The sequence below is a fragment of the Cyprinodon tularosa genome, unplaced genomic scaffold (genome assembly GCF_016077235.1).
Source record: "Cyprinodon tularosa strain WSP-4 unplaced genomic scaffold, ASM1607723v1 ctg32, whole genome shotgun sequence".
Lineage (NCBI taxonomy): Eukaryota > Metazoa > Chordata > Actinopteri > Cyprinodontiformes > Cyprinodontidae > Cyprinodon > Cyprinodon tularosa.
In genome coordinates, this window is record NW_024039030.1 from 1,770,711 (window position 1) to 1,786,768 (window position 16,058).

Consider the following 16,058-nt stretch of genomic DNA (forward strand, 5'->3'; position numbering starts at 1 on the left):
TTTGCTCTAAAAACTGCTGAAAATACTCCTGTTATCCAGAGACACAAAAAGACATACAAAAATGCACACACACTCACACCAAAGGACAATTTATAAGAAGCCAATTAACAGTCGTGTGTTTTGACTGTGGGAGGAAGCCAGAGTACCCAGAGAGAACCCACGCATGCACAGGGAGAACATTCAAACTCAAAGCAGAAAGACCCTGTGCAGGGAATCAAATCCAGAACCTTCTTGCTGCATAGCAAACTGTTTAACCTGTTGCATTCATACATCTGATATCAATTCATTAGATCAAATTCTATATGGGTCTATATGTGAATAACTGTGTAGATTTTCAACGCCATCAATGAGTGCTCAATATTAAATCCAAGCTCTGGTCTTTAGCTTAAACAGATATATTTTCTTATTTTGAGAAAGATGTGGAGCAATTATTAGCCTTGGATAATTCAAAACATTTTTAAAATCCAGCTACATTATAAACCTACAGACAGGTCATCATTGTTAATAGATAAAAGTGCTGTTTATAATTAGCTTTCTTAGTTGAATAACTCTTATTCTTTTAACTTGTGATTTCCCCCCATTTCAGCCTGATTATGTTGAAGTTAAACTTCAAAGAGATAACAGAAGTAGTGTTGTTAACTGTTTTATTGGCTTGTTTCTGTCTGGACTTAAGTATAACCTTTGGAGAATGTAGAGATATATAGCAAACTGTCATCTCTATGTGAGTGATTATAATATTGCAATTACCAAAACTAAGCTAGGTACAATATTTGTAAAGTTGCAGAATTTCTGGACCAAATGCATTAAAAATCTTCCCTCCAATAATATGTTTGTCCATTTCACTATGCTTTATGCTTGCAATGAATATAGATCTGACGGGCCATGATCGATAGCTCAGTGGAAGAGCTGGGTGTTTCGTTATGATGGCAGAGAAATAGATTAAAAAGGAAAATGTTGGTTGATTGGAATCACAGCCTTGTGAAAAAGGCTTCAACATGAGGAGCCGTCTGCTGTGACGCTTTTAAAAGAATGGAATTTGATGAAGTAATTTTCTTCAGACAGCTTGGAAAAAAAAAAAAAAAACATTGTAAGGAGAAGCAACAACACCTACGATTTTGCATCAGCATTCAAAAATCCTGCTGTGGGAAATCCATCATACCAAATGAAATTTACCTTTTATATCTTCGACATGTCAGATCTGATTAAGGAACCTCTCAGTCTTCAGTTTTTAATATGTCCTACATTATGCATTTTTGAACAAAAACCCATCAGATTCTAAATATTTTACTTTATTCTGTTGCTTTACTCACCACACAACAAATATGTAATAGCATTTATAGTATAGTTGTGAATATGAAATTCTGACAACTGAGAAAACATTTTTCTTCTGGACCAGGTTATTTTTGAACCTACATTTTTTCCTACAGAGACAGACTGTAATCAATAGTCCCAGTCTAAGGGGTTGTGCTTATTCCTTGGTATCAATGGCTTTATAAAAGTCAAACCAGGTTTAAATCGTACAGTTTTTTTTGTGAAAATGTTCTGCAAAAATAATTGAAGCCGAAAAACAATAGATCGTTTGAAGATATGAAAAAAAAAAAATCCTTTGCTGCTAATTTTGTCTGAGCAAGAGATTTAAAGATGATATATTTTTAACAGACATTATTTCTTTTTCCAGCAAAAGCAGTGTCAGTGGAGCACCCTCAATCAAACATCCTCCTCTCTCTTCTTTTCTCATCAGGTCTCCAGTGCTGCAGGCGTTTTAGGTCTTCTGCAGTCCCCATCAGTACAATGTTGCTGCAGGATGACAGTGAGCGGCTCTATGTGGGGGCTCAGGGGGCAGCTTTTGCTCTGAATGCCTCTGACATCTCAGCCAGTCCTCCTCTCTCTGTGAGTTTGTCTTCTTTGTATTGCTGCATGTTTTGTGCCTTACAGGGCTGCATCACAGGGCAGGAACCGTTATTAAAACATTTAAATCTGAGATGAGGCACTGTCCCACAGTTTGGATATTCATGTGTGTCAGTGGTGAAGCAATGGGCAAATCGAAGCACACTATAAATATAAATATAAGGGTTTTAAAAACTGAAAAACAAAACAAAAAATCTAAATACATACACAGAGCTTACAGCAAGGGAAAAAAAAACATCTTAAAAAGAAAATGATACAGTTATTTAAATGACATACTCTTAGTATATAAAGAAGTTCAAGGTAAAAATAATACAGCAGCCTTATTATATAAAAAATAATCATAGATATAGAAACACAGAGTAGAATTAAGACTGCAAAAGTGGCATGATAGTAAGAAACTAATATCATGATTGTTAACACTTATTCGCTCTAATGGGATCAGCAAAGATCATAAAGCTACATTATTACTACTGCGGCTTGGAGGTTGGATCTGCGATAATGCTCTTTTGTCCATATAGACTGTAGTATTCTTTGACTGAAGGAGCTCTCTAGTTAAGTGTTTAATTCCCTATTATAGAGCTTTATTTGTAGAAAATGATTAGGGTTAAACTTTTTTTTTTTAGCTCCAGTTTGCAAATGTATCGACAAATAAAAAAAACAATTAACGTGTAATTTGTACATAAATCTCAATGTTGGTTAGCTAAATGTTTGTAATACGAAAACAATACCTAATATTTAATGTTGCAGTTAACCATTAACCTTAAACATTCACATCCAAACTTTATTATCTTAAATTAAGGTTTAATGTGTAAGCGTTTCCTTGGACTTCTCAGCACAGGTTTGTTTTTTTACTAGTGCTGGGCAATAAAAGATGGTTAGAATTTGACCTACTTTTTGATAAATATAGTATTCCTTTTATTTCTTTAGTTCTGGTTTCTGTCAGGGTTTGGTTGAGGTTTTGGGGACCCAAATGCAGAGGCAGGGAGGCAGAGGTGAGTTTTTGTCGTTTTAATGGAGTGTTCACAGTTAACAGAGGCAGGAATCCAAAATCCAAATAAAAAATGCAATACAAACCAGAACCATGGAGACATCAGGGAAGACATGCACTAGGAGCCGAGGAAAGACAGGGAACCAGCACTGAGGAACTGCACAGGGAGAGTATTTATGTCTGACTGACCAAAGACTTGACTAACTGATTGGGAGCAGGTGTGAACAGATGCTTCTAGAAAGGAGCTAGGGAAGAGGGGACCAACACAAGAGGGCAACAGAGGGTATCAAAGAAAAACCTAAGAACTCAATATATCCAGAAAACACAACAAAATAGAAATAAACCAATAAATTTGGAAAACATGGAGCAAAGTACAACTGAATACTGAAAAAGAAAACTTAACAGAACCAAGGCTGCAATAGTTTCCTTCTTACTTATCTGCAATAATTGTTTTATATCAATAACAAGGTTCTTTCACAAGGAGTGTCTCTTTCGACGGCAAAAAGGTATTTGCACCCTTATAGATTTCTTTGTTGCTTTGCTCCCCCCCCCCCCCCCCCCCTTAGATCATAAATCTTTAAACAACATTTGAAGCTAGTATATCAGGCTTTTTCAAGCTTTTCAAAGTCACCTATGAATATAATATATATCATAAATGAATACTTTTAAAACTACATGGGTATTCATTTGTTTTAAGATGTAGACGTTTTCTTCTATCCCCTAAGAAAACAACTTGCCTTCAATGGGAAGGCGCCTCTCACTGTCTGTGTGCTGCCCTTTTGATGACGTCACCATATCCACCCTCTCAGGAGCCTGAACAAAATTTAAGACCACAGGCCAAAAAAACAGATTTTCGGAGCTTAGACTTTAGCTTAAAAGAAAAGTTGCTCCTCTGTATCATTTGTTGCTAAAAGAGCCACTTGGTCTTAACTTTGAGATGGAAACATCATCCTCTACCTCACATCACCCCTCCTTTACGGGAGAGCAGGGCCTTTGTTTACATTGCTGGCACAGTGCAGTCAAGGTAGGTGTTTCCTAGAGGGAGCCTCAATCTACGGAGGTAGTTTCCAAATTCATGACTATCACTCAGAGATGCATTAATCAAACGAAACACCCTTTATGATTCATGATTCCGATGAAGGAATACAATTTTAACTTAGTCTAAAGCTCAAAAACATTGATTTTGCATGGAATAGGTCTCTTTAATATTAGACAGGCTAATATAGTCCATGCAATTTATTTATTTATTTTTGGGTAAGTGTAGGAAGGGGGTGTGTCACAGGTGACCTACAAAGATTGTTGTGCAATGAGTTTATGATTTAGAAAACTGCCTTGCACATGGTAAATGTTGACATTTGCATGAATGTTTTGATCAGGATGTGGCTTTTTTGGAGAATACCGTATTAAACTCAACTTCCACCCCCCGAAAGTAAAGCCAGGTTGGTTTAGGCAGAGTAATATCTATTGATTTACTCAGGTTGTCTTTATGTGATAAACTGATTAACCTAATCAAATTAGAGTCTTGATTGTCTGCAGTTTTATTGCAATATTAAGTCGTTGATAAGAGATGAAAGTATTTTAATGATTTTTAAACATCTATATGCATGATACCAATAAGCATACAACAGGTATGTATTTTTATTAGTATTTTTTCCATTTAAAAATCTTCCTCATTTACAGGCTGGATTATTCTTAAATGCTCTGTGTTATTACAATGTGATAAAGGAAAAGACCTTTACATTAAAGGTGCAGTCATATGGAGGGTGGGCCTTTTAAAGACCTATTAAATAAAAGTCAGTTTGTATGGATGAAGGTATGGCTGTCTGCATATAAGAAAAATGAATATATAATATGATATAATATAAACAAAAAATATTTCTGAAACAGTCAGTCTCCTAGTCAAATTGTTGGAAAAATCTCTTACATTATTTCATTGGCAGCTCCTCAAGCTCATCATCTTCATAACCTGACTCCGCCAGATGGATTTGCTCCGCATATCCATCTGGAAACCTTCCGTTGAAGTAATTTTGGGAAGGGGTGAAAATACTGGTTAGCTGATTGGCCTGTGTTGGTGATAGACGGGCCAAAAAAAACAATCAGATCAACGAAGCATATGACGTACTAACAGAGCGACGACGAAAACACAACCACAAGCCAGGCTACTCTTGCCGAAACCAGTCGGGAGGAGAGCAAAAACATCTTTTCCTCTGAGAAAAGCCTCCAGAGCAGTGTTTTGCTCTTCTTTCAGTGAAGAAAAACTCTGTAATTCCAATAAAACTTGCTCTATAGCCACGCTAACGCTAGTTTAATCGGCTGAAGCCGCCATATTCTTTAGACTGAACTGTAGTGCTTCTTGTTGCGTCACACCTCAACCCGCCTCAAAACCAACGCTGATTGGACGTTCGTTTGGTGAACGGCTCCAAATTTTCTTTAACAGAAAGTCTCCAGACTGATTTGCAAGTGAAACCTTGAAAGCTCGTGAGATCAGGATGGTCTCACGAGGCTATCATCTTCAGGCTACATGGAAAAAAAAAAAAAAAAAAAAAAACTGAAATTAAGTTGTTTTCATTTCAATAAAAAAAAAACCCTAAGATTCATTTGAACATAAAATATAAACTAAGTGTTTAAAAATATTTTATCAGGCTTAAACCATTAATATAAACGGTTTCTTTATGCCAAAAGAGAAAAAACTATATGAGCTCTTTTATAATAACCTACTGTCTTCTAAGAAAGACTTAAACTCCATTTTAGAGTCAAAGCATGGTTTCAACATGTTTCTCCTCTTTTGTACACAAGGTGAACTTTATCTCCCTCCTGTTCTACTTTGTGTTTCATCTGGTGTTAGCTTTTCATAGGTGTGTGTAACACAGCATTACAAACCCTCCTCTGCCTCTGTCCTCTCCGTTAGCTCTGCTAAATATACGTTTCATAACCTTAAAAATCATGTTTTGTTACTCAGACAGCAGTAACTTTAGATGCAAGGATGAGCAAAAAATCTTACATGAAGGGCTTTAAAGCAGAAATATAATTATTGTCTATTTTCCTGCAAGTGTTTGATAATTTCTATATTATGCAGAATGATCAGTGATGTAATCCAGGTCTGTTTCTGTCTTGTTTTTCCTCATATTCGGTCTATTATAGATTGAGTGGGAGGCCTCCAGTGAGAAAAAGAGTCTCTGTCTGCTCAAGGGAAAAGACAATAAGGTAGGCACTCTGTTCTTTCTTTATCCTCAGTCAATTCTTTTTATTTCTTTTTAAAGTTTTCTTTGTTTGATTCTCTTATACATTAATAGCTAAAAATATTTTAGCTGGCAAGTTTATCTCTTTCTTTATGCTAAAATGCTGGTGAGACCTTTATTCTTCTGAGAAGTTTTTTCCCCCCTATTTCTACATCCCGTCATTCTTGTGCCTGTTTGAGGCATTTCTCTTTATTACAACACCCTGGTTTTATAATCGGACTGTTCAGTATTCTCTAAGCTTCGCTTATCAAGAGGGGATTTTCATTGGAAAAATGTTGAACTTGAAACAGCTAAAAAAGTAATGCATTTATCATATTTTCTACATTTCTTGTTCTTGTGTTACTTTAATGGTATAATTATTTAGGTAATTGAAATGGATTTATGCAGGTAAAAATAAAGACCCAAAATAAAATACACAATCAATAGCGAAGAAATGTTTTTTGTAAATAAGAGCTTCTCTTTCATTTGTATCAAACAAGTAATTTCACTTAGTGTAATTCATTTACAAAAAAAAAGACAAAAAACGTTAGACACTATGAATGATATAATGATATATATCCATGGACCACGACCATTAAACTGTAGCTATAGCAAACTACTGTTCAAAAATTTCAGCCTCCCTTCTACCTGTGAGCAGGTGTGGCTACAGTGTAACTTGCAACCATCTGTGGCTTAATGCCTGAAATGTAAAGGGCTATGAGGTTCTTGGACTTGATAAAGACCTATATGCCATGACTCAGAACAGAGGGACCCAGTATACAGGCAAGACAGAGAGTGGGAAAAAAAAAAAAAAAATCATTTATTAATTGCTGGCAGATCTGATTAGCAACGGCTTGGGCATCTGGGGCAGGAAACTCTGGAAAAGGAAACACGGGTTAGTGACCACGTAAATCTAACAGAGGAAGATGTTAGTCACTAACTTGGTTACTAGTTCTGTCCAAAGCCACAGAATGAGGTAAGATCTAGCTGGTTGGCCAACAAGATGTGGCGGGCGCTGCCCAGAGTGTCCCAGATGCTGCAGCCCTGGAGAACATGCAGGAGTCCGAAGCCAGGTCATGCAAACAGATCAGAACAGGAAGGCTTAGAGACCCAGGAGTCCAAAGAAAGTTCAGGCAAACCGTTCAGATGCGAATACGCAACAGTCAGGTACTCTAAGAACACTCTCACCACTGGGTAGAGAGAACAAGAATAATCTGGCTCTGATGACTGGATGCAAGCGCCTTAAATAGAGACAGGAGCAGGTGGATAAGATGAGCAGTGATGAGAAACCGGACAGAGTTAGACAGGTGAATGGAGTGAATAATTAAGCCAGTCATCAGTTCCAAGATCATGACACTATATAAATAAAGGGCGTTTCTTAGATTAAATAGGATGTAAATATATAATTGACTGATGGTTTGTGTGTGTATGTATTGCTGTTTGTTCCTTTTTTAAATCAAACTTTTTCTTTCTCTCTTTCAGACAGAGTGTTTCAATCATATCCGCCTCCTGCAGAGGTTTAACTCAACTCACCTTTACATGTGTGGGACTCATGCCTTTTGGCCGCTTTGTGCATACATTGTAGGTCCACGATCCACCTTTTTAGAAGATGTTTGATGATGCTAGATGAATATTGAAAACTGTATAAGCTAGATATTTTTATTTTAGTATTTTCAAAATGAAAGCGTCTCTATTTTTTTTTTTCTTTTAGGAGGAGAAGACCTTTGTTATGTCCTCTGACCCTGAAGAAGGCAGAGATAAATGTCCTCATGGTCCAAAGACGGGTTACACAGCTGTCATTATAGGTACCGCATGCCACAGAAAATTTCTCTTTAATAAGGAATTTGTGTCCAAATCTAAATGATGAAAGGCGTTGTTTTTGCCTCAGATCAGCAGATATACACCGCCTCGCAGTATGATTTTTGGAGCTTTCCAGATATTCGCCGAAACTCTCCATCTCCTGTTTTGAGGACAGAGGATGCTCCCACACGCTGGCTGAATGGTGAGATCAGTTCTTGAAATAGAAGGATTCGGTATCATTTGGATGGGAAGATTGTACGAGTGAAGCAATATTTTATTTTTAAATTATTTAACATTATGATGTTATCCTTGGATAGCCCCAAGTAATTTAACAGTGTGGTTTCTTAATTCTAAATGAATAAGAAGAAGCAGAAAGATAGATTGTTTCGTTACTACAGAAAATCCATTTTCTTACAGCTGCTTTTTATTTTATTAGACCTAAATGGGATGAACATACAAAGACTCAATGTGGCTCTGAACTTCAAAATACAAAAATTGAATGTTAGTTAGATGTTATTTAATATAGCAACACAAAAATAATTAATTTAATTGTGACGTGGAATACTTTTTAGAATCACTCAGTTTCCAGTTCTTTGGGTGTGCAGCTCTCCAACTTTTTCACATTTGTAGGTGTGAAAAAGATGCAGTTTTTACTGAGTGCTTTTTGCAAAAAAGCAAAAACAATTTTGAGCTCTCCCTCAGATGCCTAATATGATTGAAATCTGGATTTTGACTGGTCCAATTAAATACATGCAAATGCGTCCATCCTTGGCTCTTTAAGGTAATTTTGGAAGGTGAACATCTTCCTCCTTTTATAGTCTGACACATTTTTATAAGGATTTATATCTGTTCTTGCATCAAGTTTAGTCATCCTTCCTGCCTCTGCTTTTCTTTAATACTGTCTCCTTGAACCCCAGTCGGCCTCAGCAGAAGACCGCTCACTTTGAGTCTGGTTCTGCACGGGGTTCTTCCTTTTAAAAGGGAGCTTTTCCTCTCCACTCTCGCTACAAGCATGCTTAGTGTGAGGGATTGCAATTGAGTCAATAAGTTGATGCAATCCGATGGTTTTCCTTAGATAGAAAACTTTGAATCAATCTGATTGTACAGTACCTTGAGATGACATTTGTTGTGAATTGGTGCTTCATAAATAAGCTAAATTGAATTGAATAGTATACCACAAAGCCACAATGATGCTTCCACCACCATGGGTAACAGTGGGGATTTTTTTTTCTTTATAAAAAAACATTGAATTAGATGAATGTGTTCCATTTATCTTACAGAGGAAATCATTATCAAATATTGCTGCAAAGATATACAGTGAGAAGAGTAACAAAAGCCAACACATCTACCAAGATATTTTTGACTCTTATATAGTATGTGCAGGATGATGATATCAGCTTCCCAGACCATGGTGTTTTGTAGGTCAGAATGGACCAAAACACCCATTGTTTAACTGAGAACACTGAAAGCATGGCTATCTGTTTGATACTTTCCCATAAAGGACATACCTTGGCAGCATCCTTTATTCACTCAACTTTGTTGTGCTCTGCTTTGTGTTGGTTTGTCACTTAAATTATTAATAAATACAATGGATTTTATTGATGTGAAGAGAAAACAAAAGTGTTAGACGGGTATGAATATGTTACAAGGCGCAGTAGCCCATAAACTGAAGAGAATATGATGTTTTAATCATTCCTCATTTCAGAAGCTGAATTTGTGGGCTCATCTCTTGTACGGGAGAGTCTGGGCAGCAGCAACGGGGACGATGATAAGATCTACTTCTTCTTCACTGAGAAGAGCCAGGAGCAGACGACAAGCTCCAGTCACAGCAGGGTGGCACGAGTGGCCCGTGTTTGTAAGGTGAGAAAAGGGAAGAATGTGATGTTTTCAGCTGATTTAACAACAGAGGGGCAGGGATGGAGATGCATTTATAGCAAGGACTGTAATTAAAGGAGCAGACTGCATCTGTGATGAATTAGTTGCAGAGCCAGTGAAGCTTGAAGTGGTTGATTGCAGGTGAGACAGGCTTGTTAGCATCTTTCTTTTTAAAAATGTGAATGATAAATATTCCCTGAAACCCTGAATGGCGGCAGCCATCTGCTCTCTTTTAGATCCTTGTCTAAATGATCCTTGTGTAAATCCTTGTCTCCTTAATGAAAAGCTCATTAGGTCACTCTCTCCTTTATAGTAGAAAAAAACTCTTTATTGTTGTAAGAAAATGTGCTATTCCTATTTTTGCAATGTTGAAAACTTATCCTCAGAGGTAAATTTTTTTGTTGTTATCATGAATGTGTGTCTGTGTGTGTTTGGTCTGGCTGTGACATTTACCATCAATCTTATAGTGGGGAATTAAATTTTACAGGAGGGGGTCTTGACCCTGTCTGAATCTTTTTCTTTTGTGCACCCTCTGCTCTGGATTTTGGGAGGTGTCACACATATGAAATATGGTACCTCAAATCTACCCTTCTCAGCTATAAATCCTCTGACACCCTTTATCCAACTGAGCAATCTTTTTTTTTTGTAGTCCTCACCTATCATGACACCTATTACTCCAGTCTTTATGTTTCTTTCCCCTATCTGCATGTCTTGTCCCACAGGGAGACAGAGGAGGCCGTTTGACTCTCCAGAAACGATGGACATCCTTCCTGAAGGCCAGACTGACTTGCTCTGTTCCTGAGTTCGACTTCCACTTTAACATGCTGCGCAGTGTCTTTGTAATGCATGGCCTCACCCCACAGGACACACTGTTTTACGGCATCTTCGGCCTGGAGTGGTGAGTGAACATTTTCTTTAGGTCTGGGGGGCAAAGCTTTGATATTGGATATGTGAAAGAGAGAGACTGAGAAGAAAATGCAACAATCGATACATTCAAATATGTCAGGAGGGGAGGAGATAACAAGGGAGCAGAGAAACAAAGCCCAGAGAGCTTTACTTCCAACTGGTTTGATCATCTGAAGGTCACTGAAGGACTTGAACTGATGTTTAGGAAAGGATTATAAAGATTTCTAGTTGTGTTTGAAATTTGTTGTCAGGATTTTACCTGCTGATACAGAGAAGCTGAAAATTTGACATATAAAATAAATATTTTTTATGTTTTACTGCTGTTTTTACATAGATTTTGTTGGTTGTAACTTTTAACTTAGCTATAGTTTCTGTCTGAGACTAACTGTGGCTGCGGCTTGTTTTACTTAAATCTATTTGTGAAAGATTGAGGGTGAGTGTTAAAAGAACTCCTTGTATGAAAAAAAAATTATTAAAGCACATATACTGTCTAAATGTTTCATATGCTTTAACCTTTCTGTTTTTTATTATATTTCAACCATAAATTCTGATGGATTTTTATGGGATTGACATAGGAGAGATTATAAGATTGTGTTCTGCCTCCTTTAGACTCATTCAGCCAGTTGCCTTCGGAAGTCATCTGAATAGCAAACTATGTTACCTTACTATAGATCCAGCTATTTTGTGAAGGTTTGAACATTAGTGATAAAACTTTCTATCTGAAAGACAAGCAGACGGTTCAGAGAGATTATTATAGATTATAAAACTATTAGCCAAACTTTCATCATTTGTCAGACTGCTGTCCAATCTAATGGGTGAGAATGGAAACAGCAAAGCTACAAAAGCATTGATTACCATCTAAGCCGACAGGATGGGAAAGGAGTGACTTCATCAGAGAATCAGCAGTGAGGCCCACAGTGACTCTGGAGGAGCTGTAGATGTTAGGGAAAAGAAAACATGTAGTTTATCATCGATGGATTAGATGAACAAATGAGTTTTGTTCTTCTCCAGATAAAACAGAACCCATAGGGATTCTTTTTGGTGTGCAAATCAATTAGTTGATTGATGATGTGAAATATTCCTTCAATTTCTGTTTTTGAGTGTTAATGATTCGTTAGCGACTCAGTGATTCCACACAATGTTGAAACCCAAACGTTTGTAATATTATGGTTAGGTTCCAGACATTTGATGGTTTTTTGTGAACCACTTGTGCATTTAATAAGCTAAAGACAATCTGTTATCACAAGGCTATAGTCCAGGAAAACTCAATATTATATTTAAGCAAAATGCTTACCAGCATAAACAAATAAGAGTCTAAATATCTCGGTGAGGTTTTTAATCTCTTCAGCTCCTCTTTGCTCTCGTAAACCAAATGATTTCTAATCAGCTTCATCTTTATCAGCATTCATCCCTTCTCCTCTTTGCCCTTGTTTTTTTCCGATTTGTCTCCCTTTGAGGAGATGAGCTGCAGCCTCGCTCTAGCTCGCCATGGTAACCCCTGGTTTACTAGTGTTAATGTTTTGTGACTTGTGCTCTGGTCTTTCTCACTGTGTTGCTTGACACCGAAAGGAAAAACGTGAAGGCGTCTGCAGTGTGTCGGTTCCCTCTGTCTGAAGTCCAAGAAGCCTTCGAAGGACCCTACATGGAGAATGAGGATTCTGGCACTACCTGGAAGGAATACGTTGGAAAAATCCCGGATCCGAGACCTGGAACTGTAAGCATGCATCTACTACATAGGAGGTTATGACTTTTGAGTTTAATAAATATGAAAGAAAACTCATGTTTAATTTATGTGGAACAGGAATAGTTGGTTAGCAGATAAAAGAATATAAGGTAAAGATGAACATATTGAAATAGTGCTCTAAACAGGAATGGAAAAAAAGAGAAAGAATAAGAGTCGGCTTCAAGGATAAGACTGAAAACCATTTTTGTAGCAATTAGGAAAAGGGTAAAGAGGCCAGCGCTCTACTTTGTGGTAAGACATTTTCTATTGTGGGTAAATTTCAGCGTTTCTTCAGACTTAATTAAACTTTTCCATTAAATGGAAAAAAAGGAATGGTCAAAGGTTTTCAGGATGGGAGCGTGAAAGCCTTTTAGAGGAGCTGGCTGACATCATTTGAACAGAACAAAGAAAAAAAAGAGCTATTTCCTCATCCAGGTGCAGTGGGAGCAGAATTGTCCTCCTGTCAGCGTAAAGCGGATGCTGAGCTCACACAAGTTTATTAAAATCTGAATGAAAAATACACTTTCTTTTGACACAGTCTATCTAAAGTTTCTTTTTTTCCTTATGATCTCAGAATTCTCCATATGGATTGTCTCACTAATCCCTCTGACACCCTCTCTACTCTCCAGCGTTGGCCTCTATTTATAGACCAGTTTATTACATATAAGGAAAACATTTGTCTCTCTCTCTCTCCTTGCACTTTATTTTGTCCTTATTCCTATCCGTGTCTCTCTGGCCTTTTTTTTTACTGCAGTGCATTACTGACGATCTGAGGTCCAAAGGCATAAACACATCCACATCCCTACCTGATGATGTCCTGGATTTTGTTAGACGACATCCTCTAATGTCCAAGCAGGTCCAGTCTGCAGACAGGCGTCCCCTCTTGTTCAGGAGGACAACAGACTACACACAGATGGCAGCACAAGTGGTTCAGGGACTAGATGAGCAAATGTACCATGTGTTATACATGGGCACAGGTGTGTATGAAACTTTTTGTGAAGTGTACTGGTGGGATGATTTACGCATTTATTGCCACAGTGTTAAACCAGATCATTTTAAAAATGACAGAGTGAAATCTGTGATTTAAGGGTTGTTCTCTATGATTTTTCATTAATCCCAAAAGAACAAAATGCAATTTTATTTAAAAGCTTAAGCTTTTGTCTTTGTAAAACCCGGCTCTTTTTTTTTTTCAAATTAGGTCTGGGGGAAAAAATAAAAATTTTTGAATTCCAATCTTGTTCAAACAGTTTGTTATAACAGCTTAAAGATCAGCAAGTTCCATCCTAAACGTTTAATTGGAGATCCAAACTGTTCACTGACTCAATCAATGACCTTAAAAAGTTTATTTTCCTTAATAATGCATTTAAAAGATGGAATAGAGAAGCATGTCTTAAAGTTCAGCCTCCACCTGTCCATTTGTGGCGTTTTAGTATAGTTGTTATATTTATATTGTTCCCTGTGTTTCAAACCAATACATCAGACTGAACCTCCTGTAAGAGTAACGATTTCATATTTATTTTTTTCCCCTCTGGTTGTATTAGGCATCTGGTCATTTTAACTTATAAAGCAGCTCTTTATTATTGTTTAATCAAATTCTGATGTATTTAACTTTGAACATGCCAGTTTATCATAATGAATATAGCAACAAAAAAAAGAACATTGTTATAGCAGTTTGGTGAAATACCTAAAGATGTTTCAGTTTGTATAGAAGTGAGGGAAAGTGAATTTCTTTTAAACCGAAAGTTAAGTCGCACACTCTGCTCTTTGTATGGCATTTTATATTTAGTGTTTAATCCTATTTATTTACATCCACCTGAATTAATAGCAAGCCAGACAGTTTTTTTAGATAAATCATCACCTCAACAAACCTTTAGAGGGATATGTTATGTAATATGTTCTAACTTTATATATATATTACATTCCTTTTAAATTCTGTTTTTCTTGATCTTTCTCATCTAGATGAAGGTTGGTTGCACAAAGCTGTAGATATCAAAGGTAAGCTGCACATTATTGAAGAGTTGCAGCTGTTTGAGCAACCAGTACCTGTTATCAGCGTGCTAATATCTTCAAACAAGGTAGTCAGCCTGACCGTCTGAAACCCACCAAGTATAAGCATAGATCACTTTCCTATAATACTAAAATCCTCCCCCCTCCACAGAGGGGTGTGTACATCGGCTCCCCATCAGGCGTTGTTCAGCTGCCGCTCTCTAACTGCATAAGGTATTCATCCTGCTATGACTGCATCTTTGCCCGGGATCCTCACTGTGCCTGGAACGGAGCAGAGTGTGTGGACATGATGACCCAGTCCAACAGGTGAGTGTTGAAATCTGTGAGGGTGCAGCTGGATTAAGTGACTGAAGGTGACCCTTTGTTGTGCTAATCGCTAACCTCATATGTTGCTTTGTCCTCTTACAATGTGAGCTCCCAAAACAGATGCATAAACAGACTGCTGGCAGAAACTTGACCCTGGCTGTAATTGTAAACACATCATGCAGCTGCATATTTCAAATATGCTAATTGATGTGGACATATAAGCTTTGTCAGCAGAAGCAAGCAGAGTACAAAAAGGGAGATATATAGAATGCTTTGTAAAACTATTGATATCCCTGCACGTTTTTTATATATGCTAGGTCATAGCCTAACAGAAGGTTTATAGGTTTGGTCCAGTGGGGATAGTTTCCTCTTTTCCAGTTGTTCTGACTTTGTTATGAGACATTATAATTTTTTTATTGTCATTCATTTGTTTATCTGAATGTGCAAAATAAAACAGATCTTAAAATTTTTATTTTTTATTTTTTATTTTTTTATGGAAAGAGTACAGCTTCACTGGAGGAGAGACTTCTCCTTTTTGTTTTACTTTTTTCAATTTATATATTTTTTAATTTGTTGTGTTATAATCAAATCCATAACAGACTGAGCGGCCTGTAAACACATCTAAAAAAAGAAGAAAATGCCTCTCCCTGTTTCTGGTTTGGCAAAAATAAAAAAAAAGATAATGGTTTGGATCAGTTCTTTCTGTCTGTCTGAAGTTTAAGTAGATAAATCTCTGCTGCACAGTGGTACTGAGGAAAAGAGCTGCAGCTGGAAGGAGTTTATGTGCATCATTAAAAACAGCATTAGGTTTTTGTTTTTTTTTTGTTTGTTTTGTTTTTTCATGGGCTGCATCTTAACCATAACCAGTAGATCTAAAAAAAAAAAAAAAAAAAATCACTTAAAAAACGATTGTTGAAAGGCTGAGTTTTTTTGTCCAATTGCCCAACCTTAATACTTACTGTATTAAGGTTGTCAGGAACTCTAAAGCACTTTACTCTACAATGAGTCATGCACCCATTTACACACACACTCAAACAGATATACAAGCAGTCCACATTTTTCCCCTTAAATAAAGTAATGTTCGGTCACTTTCTTCCAGGAAGGTCTTAACCAGTAAACATGAACACGGCATGAAACAAAACCTGAACACATCATGTTCTGGTATCATGGTGGCAGGATCATGCTATGGGAATGTTTACACTTAGCAAGAAATAAATGGAAAAATGATCAAACTTTATCACTGGAAGGGAACTGTTAGAGGCTGTTACTGACTTCAGATTGAACAAACAGGCAGAATTACTATGAGATGGTCAAGATAGAAATCCCT

The 16,058-nt window shown here is 37.0% G+C and overlaps 1 protein-coding gene across 3 annotated transcripts in view; it reads left to right on the forward strand.

The window, feature by feature from the left end:
* Positions 1 to 16,058, forward strand: part of LOC119788559 (semaphorin-4G-like) — a 45,221-nt gene that overhangs the window by 17,911 nt on the left and 11,252 nt on the right. For all 3 annotated transcript variants that reach the window (XM_038292967.1, XM_038292966.1, XM_038292965.1), the window contains 11 exons: positions 1,742 to 1,890; positions 6,038 to 6,100; positions 7,597 to 7,695; positions 7,826 to 7,919; positions 8,003 to 8,116; positions 9,620 to 9,774; positions 10,512 to 10,687; positions 12,265 to 12,409; positions 13,173 to 13,395; positions 14,378 to 14,493; positions 14,577 to 14,731. In XM_038292967.1, the coding sequence (XP_038148895.1) occupies positions 1,742 to 1,890; positions 6,038 to 6,100; positions 7,597 to 7,695; positions 7,826 to 7,919; positions 8,003 to 8,116; positions 9,620 to 9,774; positions 10,512 to 10,687; positions 12,265 to 12,409; positions 13,173 to 13,395; positions 14,378 to 14,493; positions 14,577 to 14,731 (1,489 nt within the window). The remainder of the gene's footprint in view (positions 1 to 1,741; positions 1,891 to 6,037; positions 6,101 to 7,596; positions 7,696 to 7,825; positions 7,920 to 8,002; positions 8,117 to 9,619; positions 9,775 to 10,511; positions 10,688 to 12,264; positions 12,410 to 13,172; positions 13,396 to 14,377; positions 14,494 to 14,576; positions 14,732 to 16,058) is intronic.